This window comes from Canis lupus, chromosome 1 (assembly GCF_048164855.1).
Source record: "Canis lupus baileyi chromosome 1, mCanLup2.hap1, whole genome shotgun sequence".
Taxonomy (NCBI): Eukaryota; Metazoa; Chordata; class Mammalia; order Carnivora; family Canidae; genus Canis; species Canis lupus.
Window position 1 is genome coordinate 62,903,086 of NC_132838.1, and position 18,355 is coordinate 62,921,440.

Sequence of the window (18,355 nt, forward strand, 5' to 3'; positions counted from 1 at the left end):
AAGCACAGATTCTTGATCAAAATAAGATAAGGCATCCCGTTCCCTAGACTATGTTATGGTGTAAAGGATGGTTGTGTCTGTGATTAAGAGACCAAAGAGAGCATACTTTCATATGGAAATGTGTGGTTTCTTCAGGAAAATAGATTTGGAACTGAGTTGTAAATAGAAGAGAAAATCTCAGTGATTTGTGCATTCCTGCTGCCAGTATTCCCACCTATCCAAAACACCCCTTTAATAAACGTTTCTATATACATTTACACTTGTAGATAGGATATTCATATTAGACCTTTCTTCCTATCTTAGAAAAATAATCGAAAGGTAAAGAACACATATGAGATATGTTAAATGTGACAAGCTGGGATCCTAATTCTACATTCTCTTTTTCGATACAAAAATCAAGTTCAAGTTGAGATCTTTTTTTCAAAACTCTTGAAGAAACAGCTGTATGGATAAACGAGTGATATATTGCACATAAATCTTCCCTCTTATTAGTATTCACACTGAACATTAACATCCTCTAAGGATTTTTGCAATGAATTTAACTTTTTTTTTTTTAGAGAGGTGTGGGGAGAGAGAGGCATGGGGTGGGGTGAAGGATGGGGGAGAGAAAGAATCTTAAGCAGGGTCCGTCTCAGTGTGGAACCTGATTGGGGCTGAATATCATGACACAGAGATCATGACCTCAGCCAAAATCAAGAGTTGAACACAACTGACTGAGCCACCCAGGTACCCCAGTAAATTTATTTAACTTAAAAAAAAATCTTTGTTGACATATAATTCACATACCATAAAAGTGACCCATTTAAAGTACACAGTTCAGTGGTTTCTAGTATATTCATGAACCATCACCACAAACAGCTTTAGACCATTTGCATCACCACACAGAGAAACTCTAAAGCCATTAGTGTGATTCTTCAGTTATCCCCAAGTCATTCCCCCCCCACACTAGCCCTAGGAAACCACAACTCTTCTTTGTTTCTATGAATAAGTGTATTTTGGACATTTGATATAAATGGAAATGTACATGTACTTTGTTTCATTTAGCCTAACTGTTTTCTGGTGTCATCCATGTTATAGCATGGATCAGTATTTCATTACTTTTTATTGCTGAATAACATTAAATGTTAAGAACAGACTATATTTTATTTATGCGTAGATAGGTTGATAGATAGTTGGGTTGTTCCCACTTTTTGTTTATGATGAATGACATTGCTGTGAAGCAGTGTTAAACTGTTAGGCCTGCATGAGTTTTCACATGAGTGTAGGCTTTTATTTCTTTTGCGTGTATACCTAAGAGTAGAATGGGCGAGTCGTATAGTAACAATGTTTAACAATTTGAGGAATTGGCAAACTATGTTCTAATGTGGCTACCATGCTAACTGGCGTTGGATGAGGCTTTCCATATCCTTGCCAATACTTGTCATTGTCCATAGCCATCCTGATAGAAGGTGGTATTTCATTGTGGTTTTAATTTGCATTTTCCTATTAGATAATGATGTTGCACATGTTTTCATGTGCCTTTTGGCTATTTGCATACCTTCTTTGGAGAAATGTCTATTAATGCCTGTTGCCCATTTTCTAAATTGAATTATTTATCTTTTATTATTTAATTGTAATAGTTCTTATATACTCTAGATACAAGTTGCTGATCAGATATATGATTGGCAAATCATTTCTTCACTTCTGTGGATCACCTTTTCACTTTTTGAGGGTATCCTTTAAAGCACAAAAATTTGGCTTTTTTTTTTTTAAGATTTTATTTATTTGAGAGACAGAGAGAGCACAAGTAGGGGGAGGAGCAGAGGGAGAAGCAAGTTCCCTGCTGAGCAGGGAGCCTGATGTGGGCCTCGATCCCAGGACCCCGAGATCATGACCTGAGCCAAAAGCAGACGTTTGACCGACTGAGCCACCCAGGTGTCCCATAAAGCACAAAAGTTTTTAATTTTAGTGAAGTTCAGTTTATCTATTTTTTTCTTTTGTTACTTGTGCTTTTGGTGTTATATCTAAGAAATTATTGCCTAACCCAAAGTCATGAAGATTTACTTATTTTTCTTCTAAAAATTTTATGATGTTAGCTATTATATATTTAGTTCTTTGATCCATTTTGAATTAATTCTTGTGTATGGTGTGAAATGGATTACAATTTCATTTTTTTAAAGACTTATATTTATTTATTCATGAGAGACACACAGAAAGAGAGAGGCAGAGACACAGGCAGAGGGAGAAACAGGCTCCATGGAAGGAGCCCAATGTGGGACTCGATCCTAGGACTCCAGGATCATGCCCTGGGCTGAAGGCAGGTGCTCAACTGCTAAGCCACTCAGGCGTCCCTACAATTTCATTCTTTTGCACCTGGATATATAGTTGTCCTGGCACCATTTGTTGAAAAGACTATTCTGTTGTCTTGACACTCTTGTGGAAAATCAAATGGCCATAAATGTGTGTTATTTTTCTAGACTTTCAATTCCATTCCATTGATCTGCATGTCTATCTACACATGTATATCTATATCAGCATCACACTGTGTTGGTTACTCTAGCTTTGTGTTAAGTTTTAAAATCAAAATGTGTGAGTCCTCACACTTTGTTTCTTTCTCAAGAATGTTTTGGCCATATTTCCTGCTTTCCAGCTGAGTTTTAGAATCCGTTTGTCAATTTCTGCAAAAAAACAAGCTAGGATTTTGATGTTGCTGATACTTGAATCTGTAGTTTGGGGAGGATTGCCATCTTAGCCATATGAAGTCTTTAGATCTAAAATCCTTCTATAAACTTTATATTTCTTTCTTGAATGGACCCATTTCAAGGTGGAGAAAAATCTCTAGTGATACCCTCCTTAACACTGCTTTTGGGTGATCTCTGTTTAATATTAGAAGGCATTTTTTTTTCGTCTTTGTTGAAGACACAATATTGGGAGGGGCAGCATTTGGTAGGAGTGATACTTAGTTTCAGACCAGACTGGTGAACTGAAATAGAAAATATTAAAGTTGTCAGCCTTAAAAGTAAATAACTATATTTAGGTTCAAAAACAACTGTTCAACATGTTGGAGGAGGTTTTAAAAATAATAAATTATATATTATATATATTAATTTGAGCAGAAAGAGTTAAGGCATGATAACTGGCATTTTAGATATCTGCAATTCTACCTATGGAAGAAGATGAAACAAAATGAAGAAAAAAAATAGGATGATATTATAAGGGGATAGACTTAACACAGTGAGCATGCTTTGTACATTATAAAGGGCCATTTTGATACATTTATTAAAGCATTATGTAAAAAAGATCATCCTATAATACTTGATATTCAGAATACATAATGACCGTCAAGCACTGCATGAGGCTCAGTGATTAAAATAGTAGTGTCATGTCCAGTATCTTCCACTTAACCACCAGGATAAAGGGATTAGAATATATTAGAAACATTCTTATCAACAAGGTTTGCAAAAGATGTACTCTTTCTGTCCAATTGCATGTAGTCCAAGTGAGGCTGTGGCACTATGGGCACTTTTTAGAGTTGACCTATTTTGCAACTGGCTTTCTTTCTTTCTGGTTTAAAAATAGAAGGCAGGGATCCCTGGGTGGCGCAGCGGTTTGGCGCCTGCCTTTGGCCCAGGGCGCGATCCTGGAGACCCGGGATCGAATCCCACGTCGGGCTCCCGGAGCATGGAGCCTGCTTCTCCCTCTGCCTATGTCTCTGCCTCTCTCTCTCTCTCTGTGTGACTATCATAAATAAATTAAAAAAAAAATAAAAAAAAAATAGAAGGCAGAGGTGTGGAGGCACATCTCTTCCACGGATGCAGTGGCAACTTAACATACAGACTAGTAGTAATAATAATGGCTAATAATTACCAAATGGTTTCTTTATAGAGTTGGTAGGATTATTAGTCTCATTTACTAATGAGTGCATTGAAGTTGAGAGAGGATATGGAACTTGCCCAAAGACACAGAACTCATTAGTGGTGGAACTAGTGTAACTCAAGGGTGTCTGGATCTAGACGCTGTGTTTTTCTACCTTTCAAGAGAAAAACTTAAGCGAGAATTACGAAGATTTAATTTAATGGCTTAATCTCTTAAGCATATTTCTGTCTTTTATCCTGATTGTGCCATTTCTTCTGCACTTCTTTTGCTTTGAAAAACTTCATGGAAATAGATACTCTGGTGATTCTAATACATCTGTTAATTTTTTTTTTTCAGTGTGTTGGAACTTTTAGGCATGAGTAAGTGTGCTGACAGCTTGACATCTGTTAATACTGACAGGTCATGAGATAACACCAGGAACCACTAGAAACACAAGGTGTTAGGAGATACTTGGTTCATCTCAAGCTATTTTTACATATTTTAAAATCTAAGATCTGTTAGTCACGTCCTGATTTTGTTTATCCTTGGAATTATCTACACACTTAAGGATGCTTTAACTTGAGAAAAGTCTCTAATCTGAGTAAATGTGGCCTGTAAGAAAATTCTGTGTAGGCACTGTGGCTCCCTGGGTCAGCACTGTTTGTACCCATGCCTTCCAAGAGCAGCTGATACTCTTACACCATCCTCAGATCGATGCCCTAAAAAGGCTGCCATAACAAAGTACCACAAACTGAATGTTTTAAAAAGTGCAGAAATTTATATTTTCATAGTCTGGAAGCCAGAAGTCTGAAACCAAGGTGTTTGCAAGGCTGTGGTCCCTCCAGAGCCTCTAGGGGAAGACCCTTCCTTGTTTCGTCCAGCTTCTGGTAGCGCCAGGTATTCCTTGGCTTGTCAGTGCATAACTCGCATTTCTGCCTCCATCTTTCCATGACATTTGCCCTGTATCTCTGCATCTTCACATTGTCTTCCCTCTTTTTATGAGGACACACAGTCATAATGGATTAAGGGTCTGCCCTAATTCTGTATAACCTCATTTCAACTTTTCTAGAGATTCTATTTCCAAATCAGATCACATTCATAGGTACTGCGCATATCTCTTTAGGGGACACAGTTCAACCTGTGACACCAAATCTGGTATTTGTGACACTTGTGGCGTGTGACAGACTGAGGCCCATCCCTCAGAGAAGCACAGAAGTGGGTGGACTCATTCTACTAAAAATAAATGCGTCTCTTAGCAGTTAGAATGACTGAGTGCTCTTTCACCACCTCCTTCACAGAATGGTTGTATTTTCATGATGATGTGAATTTTCTCATATTTGAAGGGTCCCCAAGATGATGTTATTTCAACTAGCGCAGCATGATATGACAACAGTCATACTGCAGTGCAACGCAAATATCAACAACCACGAAATCAATAGACTGAGCAGATGATGTGACTCAACTAGCTGTGACAATCAGCAAATGATTGATGTGAAGAGCACAGCTTTCGGCAGCAGCTGCTTCACTGAGAATTGGTTTTAGTGAATCACCGGCAGCTGCCATTTTTCTCTGAGCCAGATAAATCCTGTTATTGGAGATGTAAATTCAGCTAGTAATAAATGTCACTGGCCTAAGTCTGAGGCACGTAGTCACTCTCACATTCAAGGAAGAGGCTAATTTTGACAACTATATTTTTGTTGAGTTTTGTCTTTTTTTTGTCCTGTCCATAACCTTGCATTGAATCTAATGTCTTAATGTGACGCATATCTAAATAAGCAAAGGGAAGCATATGTGAATACGTTAATTCATCTTCTAAGAAGCAAATGTATTTAATATGAGGAATTGAGTGGGTCTAGTAAACAACACTCTGGGAAAAAAGAAATCTTCATAAAAAGTGTATTAAGATTTTCCTTTGTTCTAAATTTGTACTTCAATAGCATTAACAGTATTTAGCTATGAGTGTGGAACTACGGTATGAGTGGTGGTTGTGAAGCCTGGTCTATACGGCCTAACGCAGTGGCCTGCTCCAAATACCGCTCCAGTTCTAGACAGATCATAAATTAGAAAAGTGAAGTTTTTTTTAGTTGACCCATATACCTGAATTATAAAAAAAAAAAAAATTTCTTTAAAACGACAGTGACAACAGGCAACAACAGTGTCAAAAAGAAACAAGACTAGACTGCATCCCTTAGGGAAGATAAATAGGAAAACTAGAAATGAGCATTTCTGCCTAAGTCTCTTCACTGATGAACTGAGTATGAAGTCTTTACTTGGTCAGTTTGCTTTCAGAGATTGTTCTGACAGTTGGTGCTTAAGAGTTACTCTTGAGGGACACCTGGGTGGCTCAGTGGTTAGCATCTGCCTTTGGCTGACGTCATGACCCCGGGGTCCTAGGATTGAGTCCCACATCGGGCTGCTTCTCCCTCTGCCTGTGTTTCTGCCTCTCTGTGTCTCTCATGAATAAATAAATAAAATCTTTTTTAAAAAATGACTCTTGAAAGACCCTGCAAGAATGGATTTATCTCAAAATGCTATTTCAGAGTCTTTATTTTCCTAATATAATTCTAAAATCTGAAACTGACATTCTATATCTTATTTAGATAGAACAATCTAAATCTGCAGCATGTTAAATAGTTAGCAAGGATGCAGTGCCTTTTGAATAATGCTCCTCTAATATGTTTCTCTTTCCTGTGTGCTTTTCCAAGACTAGAGGAGAAGGAAATAGCTATAACTGAGAATATCAGGACAAAGTAGGTTCAAGAAGGAGACCTTTAGCCCAAGAACTAACAGAATCACAATGACACAAGAATCCATACTGATTTGAAAGGAAATGGAGGTCAGGAAGAGGAAAAAAGCGTTGGCTGGAAAGTCAGTTTTGTTAATGAAAAAAATAATTAAAGGACATTTGAAATTTTCTCAGACCTCTTCTGGCCCTATGTTGGTAATTGGTTATTTTTAAATTTTTTTAAAAATACGTATTTATTTATTTGAGAGAGAAGGCAAGCGCGAGCAAGCACGTGTGCATGTGAGGGAGAGAGGGAGGGAGACTTCAGGCAGATGCCCTGGTCAGCGCAGACTGGCCCCTCAGGGCTCTGATCCCACTGCCCATGAGATCATGACCTCACCCAAAACCAAGAGTCAGATGCATCATCGACAGCCACCCAGGTGCCCTAGTAATTGGTTATTCAGAAGCAATTTGATTTTAGATGAAGCTGAGTTTGTATTCCCTTCCCCCCACAATAAAAATGGCTCATGGTCTTGTGCTTGTCACTGAACCTTCCAAAATACAGTTTCTCATACAAGACGATCATTTGGTGAGCACTCACTACGTGTTAGGCATTATACTGGGGCCTTTTCAGATATTGTCTCACTTAACGTTCATAACATGTTCTGTGAGGCAGAAGTTTTCTTTCCACATTAAAAACTAAAGTTGGGGCGAAGTTATCCAAGTTATAGCTCTCAAGTTCTGGAGACAGCCTGGCTCCAAAGCTCATGTGCAGAGCATTATACTGTCTTTAGTATTAGAATGTCTCCCAGCTTTAGCCTTCTCTGACCAAACCTTTTGGACTGACTTCCTTCGCCCAGGGTTCTCGCCTTTGGCCCTGTCTCTCTTCAACACTTGAGAAGGTTTGTGTTGCAAAAGCCCTGAAAGCTCTCAGGCTATCTGTGCAGGTATGGGAACTGAAGTCCCAAGGGCTTACTGCTTTGTAGGAAGTCATAATGTCCATTTCATAAGAGCGTCTTGTCTTACCCAAAAGGGCACTAAATTATAATAATAATATGTATTTATATATCATTACATATTATAATATGTTTGCATTTAATAATTTATATGTTATTTAAAACTGAGGATCTATTTATTGGTCCTCCTCTTCCACTTTCCAACTGTTAGTCTAAGAGTCTGTGAAATCACTTTCTGGTAAATATGGGAGGATGGCAACACATTTTTTTTTCTCTGTTGGTAAATTTGTCTTTATTTTTTAATTTAGAATCAATTAATTAGGGGCACCTGGGTGGCTCAGTGGTTGAGCGTCTGCCTTCGGCTCAGGTCACGATCTCGGGCTCCTGGGATTGAGTCCCACATCGGGCTCCCCACAGGGAACCTGCTTCCCTGTCTGCCTATGTCTCTGCCTCTCTCTGTGTATCTCTCATGAATAAATAAATAAAATCTTTAAAAAATAAATTCAATTAATTAACTCATAGTGTATTAGTTTCAGAGGTAGAGGCCAGTGATTCATCAGTCTTATATAACACCTAGTGCTCATTACATCACATGCCCTCCTTAAAGTCCATCATCCAGTGCTGTCCTGAACTGCCTTCAAGGATATTGCTGTGCTGCTAAAAAAAAAAAAAAAAAAGCTGGCTCCTTTGAACAGGTTACTGATCTCATCAAGGTGAGGATGGAGTATCTGGTATTAAAATACAATGCTAATAGAATGTCCTATAAAAACTGCTTTGAAAAAAAACGTGGTATATTTTCCACATATTTAGTTTTTGCTGCTCTTATGGGTTGAATTAATCAAGTTACGCTGCTATTCTTGAGACAGTATGACTTGGTGTCAGGCAGATGTGTGTTCCAACCTTGACACTCCTTGGTGTTGGCTCTCTTATAAGAACAGACTCTTTCAGGTGTCCAATAGTATTAATATCTCCTTTTGAGGGCTTTTGTGTGAGAATGTTAAGGGCATTTGGAAAATCATGAACACTCAGCAATTGTTAGCTCTCTTCCCTCCTGAGTTGGTATAGTCACTTCCCTATATAACATCAGTTTCATTGACTTTCTCTGTGGACATAAACACCCAATCTAAATATGCTAGTATGAATATAAGAGTATTGGGGTTAGTACTTACAATTTTATTCTTTTATTAACATTGAAATTACTTTATTAACTGTAATGCCTAACAGTGTTCTCTTTAGCCTAGTTATACCTATTAAGATGCTGTAAATCATTTGGAATGCCAAAGGCTTACGAGATGATTTCCTGATATTTGAGGATTGTGATATAAGCAAGAGGGTAATATAGGCTAAGAAGTTTAATGTTGTTGGAAAAATTTAAAACATAACTTCCTTTACTGAACACTAAGAAACAGTAGTAAGGAGGTAGAGAAAGGAGCTTTCCTAAATAATCAGAGTGGCTTTCAGTTTATATGTTCAATGCCAGGAATTTTGGAACCACACAAGCCACATCTGAGGGATGGGAGTGAAGCATGACAGTTCTGCATGTTGTATGCTGAGTACCACGAGACACAATCCTCTTTCCTGCCCCCGCCCCTGATACACGCACACATTCTTCTCTTATATCAACTCAAAATTAGAAAAAAAAAGTTTTTTGCCTTCAAGCTAATTTGATGGTGTACAGTAACTTTTGTTCAGATATTTTGCAACCATTTATAAGGAAGAGGTCATTTTAGGGCAAGCCTTTCTACCTTGGTTTCCTTGGAATATATAGTAATGTCTGGTCATTACATCTAAAAAGGGAGGAAGGTGGAATCCTACAACTTGAGGCAGTATTAAGAACTTAAATATTATGAAGCTCACGTGTAATGCTAGAAACAATAAGGGCAAAAACTAACCCCCATGCAGTTTAAAGACCATGGATAATGCGGTCACCATGTGAAGAGGAAAAGATGACTAACAGACTTCTCTTCAAAGGAAAGGAGGGGAATATCAATTCCTCATACAAAGGAATTGGTATGATTGGTTTCAGTGAAAATATAATGGTTAAGAATCCTGGAATTTTGATGTCCTTGGGTAGCTACAATGTACATTGTAAGCTAGGGAGAAAATAATATTAAGGAAAAGCTACTATCGTTACTGCCATCAGTCTGAAGTGGACGGTGGTGGACAGTGGAATGAAGAACAGAAATCTCTGGGCTGATGGCTCCCTAAAAAAATATCCTCCTGGGTGGCTGGCAGAGGTGAGGTGGGGAGGAAGAACTATATAAGAGCAGGGCACACCACGTTGTCTGAATACTCCGGAATGCTGGTGATCTTCCAGTAATTGAAATGCATGTAGCAAGTGCCTCAGATTCCCAAACTCTTATAGGGCACAGTGGACTTGCATGTTGCCAACTTTGTATTAACTTCAAAGCATAGATCTAGATCCACTGTGACTTAAATTGAGATCCAAAATGAAATTTAGATCCACTGTATCTTTGAGCATAACTTAATAAAAGTTGGGAGGAGGCGTTCATTTTATTTTGTAATTTCCACTTATGGACATCAGCCTCCTAGAAAGGAGAAAAACACTTCTGCTTCCACTTCCCTTTACTCCTCTCATCTCGTTCCTTCCTCTACTATGAGAATAAGGAAAAGAGAAAATGATAGAAGTACCTATTGCTTGTTTTTTTCTGTCTTGGGATTCTGGACATTTAAGTGGAAACTGCAGCATGATTAAGACCTGGCTTGTTCAGAACCCTGATCAATGCTTTCTTATTTCAAGAACTGTTTGCTTTAATTTCTCATGAGAACTTTAAACAGATTTAAGAAGTTTAGGCTACATCAAATCCCTTTTAAATTTGTTTGTCTTCTTGGATTAAGGTTAATTATTCCATGATTTCAAATCATTACCCTTTTGTTATTAAGATAAGAAACTTTTTTTTTTTTTCCCCCTTTGCTGATTACTGCTTCTTCCTCCTGCCTTCTGGGAGAACACCTGTTACTCAGTTTTTGACACACTGGTCTCTCTGGGTCTGAGATTTTATCCATTCTCACTTTTTCAATTATGTTCTATACAAAATTGTTGAAATTTCCATTTTCAGTTTTCTCCTCTTGCCTGAGTCCCAGGCCCATAGTGGCAGTGACTCACGGCGCACATCCCCTGGACTCTGTGGGGACCATGTAAACGTCACCAGCTCTCCTCCTCATCTCCTAGGAGTTCCACTCTCCTAGTTCCCTACACGTGAAACCTTGGAGTTGCTTTAGCTCACTGCTTTCCTTCGTTCACTACAGCTATCACCACGTTCCATGGATTTTTCCATTTTGAAATGTTTTTTAGATTAATTTCTATTTCTATCAGTTTGCCACTTATCACAAGGGGCAAAAATAACTGGATCAAACACCATGTAAGTTTAGTCCTGTGTCGTGTACAGCTCAGGGAAATGGCACAGGGGTGGAATCATGGCATGGCCATGTTAGGAATGCAGGCTCCTTCCATCACATTGCTTTGTCACCCCCAAAGTCTTGATTGTCCTTGTCTGCTTGTCAGCTCAGCACCACAGGCACAGACCAGTGTTCAAGTCAGGGGCGAGAGGAGACAGAGGCCACATTCCCCTCTCTTTTAGGGTACAACCAGGAAATGAAATACGTCACTTCTGCCCACAGCCCATGTTTAAATGACAAAATCCATTTGCATGGCCTTATTCAGTGCATGGTTCTGTGGTCCTTAGCATGTGCCCAGCCAGCCTTCCTATTTCTACAGAAGACAAGGGAAACTTTGGGAGCCAACCAGCAGCATCTGTCACACCTTCCTTTCTCCAACTTAACCGTCTTTACCCTTTGGTAGACCTTTATCGCCCATTGCCAAGATTATTTCTAGAGACTTTTAGCTAGATTTATAATTGGCTCACTATCAAACCACCCATACTTTCCTTTAAAGAGCCACTTTTTTTTTTTCTTATTTAACCTCTACTCAACAGCCCACAGCACAATGTCTCTGTTTCAGAGCTCTTCAAAATCTGGTCCCATTCTACCTATTTCTCCTCTTTTTTTCCAAAGTTCATGGATTCATTCATTTATCCAATAAATATGTGCTGAGTGCCTACTGTGTCAGACACGGAGTCATTTATTTTCCTAAACTAGTGCATGTGTGTTCTGTGGATGGAAAACATCTTCATGAAGGTACAGACTTTCTAATGTCACAGTGATTCATTTCTTTGAGGCTTGTTTTCACCACTGTCATGCTTGAGAGGTTAACTACATTTTAAGAACAGCCTTTTAAAACTAGGTCTTGCCGTTGAAGTGGCTAATGTGCTTTTAGGAATCAGCTGATGTTCACTTGGCACATTTCAACTTTCAGGTTTTTATGCATTTTATTTTTTTATTTTTATTTTTTTAATTTTTTTTATTTTTATTTATGATAGTCACAGAGAGAGAGAGAGAGAGAGAGAGAGAGAGAGAGGGGCAGAGACAGGCAGATGGAGAAGCAGGCTCCATGCACCAGGAGCCCGACGTGGGATTCAATCCCGGGTCTCCAGGATCGTGCCCTCGGCCAAAGACAGGCGCCAAACCGCTGCGCCACCCAGGGATCCCTTTTATGCATTTTAGAACAATGATTTGCTTTTAAAAACTAAACAAAAATGGGAACATGCTTATTGAAGCAGCTGTAACTAGATTTAGTAGCTCATTGAAATTGTAAAATTGCTCAAATGCAAGCATGAACTAAGTAGTACCTCCTGTGTTACACTTGTCCAGTTGGGTATTTGTTCCCAAACACCATCACTTCATTTTCAGTCCTGCAGACGGAGATGTGAAGGTTTGCACCTTGTTTGGGCTTTGTCCTCCAGACTACATTTTCTTCTTTTTCTATAATCCTAGGTAACATAGACACAGATGTTTACTTAATACAACTAATCTGACATGATTTTTATATTTGCTCTTTACTCTTTCAGAGAAGTTGCTGGACCAGGTCCAGGTCTAGAGTGAGATATATGAGGCTGAGTTGTACAAATACAGGGTCAAATCTTTCTTTAAATTTTTGATGTTTTTTTTCCCTTTCATCGTAGAGTTTTTAAACTAATATTGATTTTTTTAAAAATTACATTAAAATATTTACCTTGATTTCTGAGGATTCGGGGACCTCCTGAAATCTCATGATTGAGGTGCACTGGATCCTTCTTCTTTAGTAAGTTATTTGTATGTCGATATAGCTGGCTGCTTGAGTCCTTAAAACTTTCAAGTTAGGAAGTATACATTTCAAAGAGAAAATAAATATTCATTATTTTATCAAACACCAGAAGTGAAAATTATCTTAAATGCCATTAAATCATCATAGTTTAAGTATGTATATGTACAACTGAGATCAGATCAGGATACACAGGGAAGCCACTCCATGAAAACAAGGCAGGGGCATTGAGAGGGATGATGCACAAGTGCCCAGTTTGAGTAGTTTTAGCTACTTTATTATAGTCTGTCTTGAAATGGCTGCTCCCATTCCATCTCCAGCCTGGTAACCTCATCTCTAAAATGTCAGTGCAGTCATGTCATTTTCAGACATGACCTTCCTCTTTGGAGGAGGAAGAAAAGAGGAAGAGGTGAGAGGGGGTAGAGTGGGAGCTGCTGTAACCAGAGCGGTTCTGCTTGTATCCATCTTCCCTGTTGGCCATCTGGTAAAGAGTCCAATTTGAAAAAATATATTTAAAAAATAGTTTGAAAATCACTGGACGAGATGATTCACAATTCTGAATGTACATGTGGCTCTAATATGATGGATTCCTGTTGGCCTACCTTCTCCTCAATCTGCTCCTCTTGTCAGGCATGCAAACAAACACCCTTTGGTGAGATTACTGCTTTCCGCCTTGGGTATCTCCTAGCCTTCATATGATCCTATGTTCTCTCTAGATTTATTTCTTTTAAGATTTTATTTATTTATTCATGAGAGACACACAGGGAGAGACAGAGACACAGGCAGAGGGAGAAGCAGGCTCCATGCAGGAGGTCTGATGAGGGACTCGATCCTGGGATCATGACCTGAGCCGAAGGCAGATGCTCAACCACTGAGCCCCCCAGGTGCTCCTGTTTTCTCTAGATGTAAAAGTCCCAAGAGAGACAGTAGAGAGAATTAGACCATGTGCAGTAGCAACGTCTTACAGATTCTGAATCTTGTGTTGAAGTTTAGGAAGAACATAATAGAATACCCAGTTATATGGTTTTTTTTTTCATTTTAAATTTCTGTTAATGCATTTCACATATATAATAGCTATAATACATAACTTATATTAGTGTATTAGTATAGTGATACTTATAATTTATAAAAATAAGTATTTGTAAATAGGAGATGTATGCTCAAAATGATCTTTCTGTTGTGGTTGGGTCATGCCGCTGTTCTTGAAACCTTTTCAGAAATTACTGCTCTTTTGTTAGTAAAATTGTTGATAGTTGATGACTTACGTTAAGTAGAGGCTCTCCCAGTCTCTTAATCTTCAGCATATCCCTCATAAATCTAAATTTTGATGGATGTGAGTTATCAAAAATATGTATGGAATATTATTTTCAAAATCCCATAGGTATACTGGATTAACATAAGCTGCAAAGAGTTAGAGAGGGAAAAATAACTCTATCAACATACTATTTCTTTTTTTTTCTTGGTTCTAGTATAATGGGCAGAAATGGTGGAAATTCATAAAATGAAAACATTAGTATAGTAAAGGTATACAATAGGGATTTTTTAAGACATGCATTTAAAGACACATATGACAATATGTGTCTTTAGTTTTATCAAACTGACTTTAAACTGGGTTCCTATTTGCAGTTTCTTCTACTATATCTTTGCCAAGAGCTATATGCAGATGTTTGAAAAAATTAGGACTACAAAAGTATGTTTTCTTAAGCTTGTTTTTTAGGGTGAATATTTACATTGCATACATTTTGAAGCTTATAAATTTTTATTTTATTACTATTTCCCCCATGATCGTGTTTTCATTTATTTTTCTCTTCCTCTTCTCAGTTCCTTATATTTGGTGTGAACAAATTGGACTCAATTGAAGGGAAACAGTCCCAGATTCAGAGTGAGAGGAACAGTGAAAACCATATGGGAAGCTGGGTACAGGAACAAGGTTAAATAAAAGATGTCCATTTTTGGATTTTAAAATTCTTTCACAGTGATAAATTATGTACTCAGGAACCCCTGAGTCTGAAAAATACCTCATACACCTTGGCATTCAACAGATATTTATTTTATTCCTCCTACCATGTACAAAATGTTGTGCAAGAGGAATGAGTCACAATCAATGTCCTCAAAAGGCTTTAAAAAACTGTGAGGTGGAGATGGGAAGGCACTAATCAGAAATTTGTAAGTTCAATAATGGAGATACACGTGAGTATTTCAGAGCAGAGAGGAAGGTACCCACTAGCCTGAGGAGATCAGAGAAGGCTTTCAGGAAAGGGGTGTGCCCAAGTTAACCGTGAATGGATGAATGTATGCTAGCCAGGGATGGGGAGGAGATTGAGGGCAAAGAACCTCAATCACAGGGACAGTATAAATAAGGCATAGGGGTGCCACTGGCTGGATATGACTTCAGAGCCTTAGGATTAATGCAGGTTGGGCATGGGTGAAAAGGAAGGAGAGGTAGACTGAGGCCAACTCTTGGAGGGCACTATACATGCTGTTAAAGGGCTTGGACTTGATCCTATAGGTGAGGGGATGGCTGTGAAGGGTTAATTATAGAATGACCATGGGCACATTTACTTTGAAATAATTCCATCTGACATCTGAGTAAAGAATGGGGTTGCAGGAAGCAAGAATGTGTACAAGAAGAGTTATTTAGGATGTTGTTGCAATAGGCCCAGGAGAGTAAATGGCAGGCCGGCTGAGGGTAGGGGGAATGTGGTGGAGGGAATTTGCAAAGCGCCCTCTTGCTTTCCAAACCAATGTGAATACTGATGGTTCAGAGATATGGGGCCCATTCCGTGAACAGGAATTATATGCACATGGTTTACCTTTGTTTCCAGGAGCAAGATGGTTAGATTCTATCCAGATGGTCCCCATTTGGGTAGTGGGAATATTGGCACAATGCCTCAGGGACATAAAGATAAAAAAAATTCTACAGTCATTCCAAAAGCATAACAAGTTTTTACAATTTCCCAGAGGTGTAGTCATGCCAAGTATTTTCTTACAGTAATTTTTCTATGGTTACAAGTATTGCCGTGATGGACAGTCACGTATAGACGATGGCTTTCTCAACCTGACATTAATCCCTAATAGCACTGATGTAGTAATTATCCACTGCATTTGGTAGCTGGCAATCCTTGGCACTAACACCTGTTATTTGAAATGAAGCCCTTTTGACTTTTAACAGAAATTTTATTTTTATTTTTTTATTTTTTTATTTTTTAAAAAAGATTTATTTAGGGGTGTCTAAGTGGCTCAGTCAGTTAAGTGTCAGCCTTCAGCTTGGATCATGATCTCAGGGTTCTGGGATCAAGCCCCCAATTGGTGCTTTCTGTTCAGTGGGTTATCTGCTTCTCCCTCTCCCTCTGTTCCTCCCCACTGTTCATGCTCATGTTCTCTCTCTCTCTCTCTCTCAAGTAAGCAAATAAATACTCTTTTTTAAAAAATAACTTAAGGATTTATTTATTTATTTATTCCAGAGAAAGGGGGGATGGGCAGAGAGGGAACCTTGAACAGACTCCCTGCTGAGTAGACTCCCCATTGAGCACCTTAACAGAAAATTTTATTGTAGAATAGGAGGTCCTGCTTTTCTCAAGAAAGCCAAGTCATGGTGTTTACCAGTTGTAACTCTATAAAAACAAAATGATTAAAATTTGTTAATCTAACTGAATTTATTCCTTTTCCTTTCTTAATAGCTTTTTCTTATTAATTTACAGGAAAGAAAGTTTATCAGAGTTTCTTCCTAAACCTCTTTGAAATAACAGCATATTTTAATCAGAAACTTGTAAGTATCCTTTTCTTCTTTATGTAGAAAATTAGATATTCATTTTGTGGAAGAACCAGCTCCTTCAAAACACTTGACAGGATATAGCTATACAATCTGAGTTGGCATGCAAAATTTGAATGAGAGTGAAGCACACAGAAAATCACCTCTCAAAAAGCAAAAGAAACTGACACCTCAGTCAGAAAACCTTCATCAAATCTATCTACAGCCAGTGAATGTTTGACTTATTTTTTGGCAGTTTCTCTTTGTTGACGTCATTTTCATTACTTTTTCCTCTTTTTGGAAATATCTGTGTGTCCGCATATTTCAGAAAGCCTGTAACATCAATAGGAAGGAAGAGGAAAAGGGTAGGGTGTGAACACAGGAAGGGGAAGAATTTGTATTCTGTTAAAAGCTACATGGCTTTGGGTGACTTTGTATTTTCTATTTACACTTTCAGTGAATTTTTTTTTTTTAACAAAATCAAAGCTAGGTCTCATAATAGCTAAGGTTCAGTCGGTTTTATCATATTTTTGAAATGCCCGTTACAGTGCTAAATCCCCAAACGGGGAATCAGGGAGACCCTTTCTGCTTCAGTTTAGCAAGAGGTCAAGACAAACACATCTTTTCACAAGCAAGTATTTTATTAAATAAATTGAGAAGACTCAATGAGGAAAAAGAAAAAAAAAAAAAAAAGCTTTGTCCTAAAAATGTCTGTAGCAACAGCATTTAATACTTTATTCCCTGAAAGTTATTTGAAATCTAATGTAGTCCTGTTCTAGCACTAAGGCAGATAGTTGTCATACAGAGTCTAGGGCCCACACAGATTAATGAATCATTCAGGTAACCAAGGTCTGGAGCCGGGTGGGTTCTTCATTAGGTGGGTAAAACCGTAGCATACTTCTAGGCTTCTCGACACTAAATATTTGTGTTTGAAGGTTGTTGACTAGAAATGATGACTACCCTGGATCATTTTATGGCTCTAGGACATCCCTGAAACACTGTTGCTTAGTAGTTAATAGTCATTTTATCTTGGGTAATCTATGATTAGTATAATGACATTAACATTGGTGTAGTGGCTAATAAAACCAACCAACAGGAACTGAGACATATTTCTAGCTTGCTTCATCAGATAAGATCTCAGCAAATTGTTTAATTAAAAGGTGTACTAAAATCTTAATTATACATTCTGTCACAATATAGGTGGTTTCCTAGCTACATGACATTAATTTTTAGTTCCAATGTATCCATATTGTGAATCTTGCGTGTGTGAGCCAGTTACCTGAATTCTCTAATGGTTTAATTTATCAGTAAAATGAAATTAAAAATGCTTATATTGTAGGCTTGTATGGGGATTAAATGAAATGATGAAACAATATGATATGAATAATAATACTGAAATAAACCTATACTGCAATCATAATTTCCTATCTCTTCTATATTATTTCATAGGCTTTGAGGTTTTGCCCACAGAATGATTTCATTTGTCCGTGTATATAAACTATTTATAAAGTCACTGAAAGAATGGTGAGAAAGGAGATTTTTGGCCACATTCCCAGATATTTTTAACAAGCATCTCAGATAATTCACATGAACATGATCCACAGGCTACCCTTTGAGAAACACAAATTTTTCTTTTAAAAATGAGCCTTGAAGTAGTTGATTTATCAAATCACATGGGAGCTTTCTAAAAAAAAAAAAAAAAAACATATTTGTAGGGCTCCATCTTGGAGATTCCAATTTGGCAGGTCTGGAACAAGGCTTTGGAAGTTGTGTTTCAAACAATTTTCCATGCTGATTTTGGTTTTGCAAACCACTGCTTTACAGCCTCACCATATCTCTTAACTTTCTATTGATAAAGCTTATAGCGTGCTTACTATATGGAGATGACGGGATACCATTATGGGACGGTGCTTCAGCTAGTCCAGTTC

At 38.0% G+C, this 18,355-nt stretch overlaps 1 protein-coding gene across 11 annotated transcripts in view; it reads left to right on the top strand.

The window, feature by feature from the left end:
* Nucleotides 1–18,355, top strand: part of PKIB (cAMP-dependent protein kinase inhibitor beta) — an 88,754-nt gene that overhangs the window by 30,768 nt on the left and 39,631 nt on the right. For all 11 annotated transcript variants that reach the window (XR_012034002.1, XR_012034001.1, XM_072832378.1 and 8 more), the window contains one exon: nucleotides 16,378–16,445. Coding sequence is in view for 1 of the 11 variants with exons in the window: in XM_072832378.1 (XP_072688479.1) it covers nucleotides 16,378–16,417 (40 nt within the window). In the remaining 10 variants the exon portion in view is untranslated. The remainder of the gene's footprint in view (nucleotides 1–16,377; nucleotides 16,446–18,355) is intronic.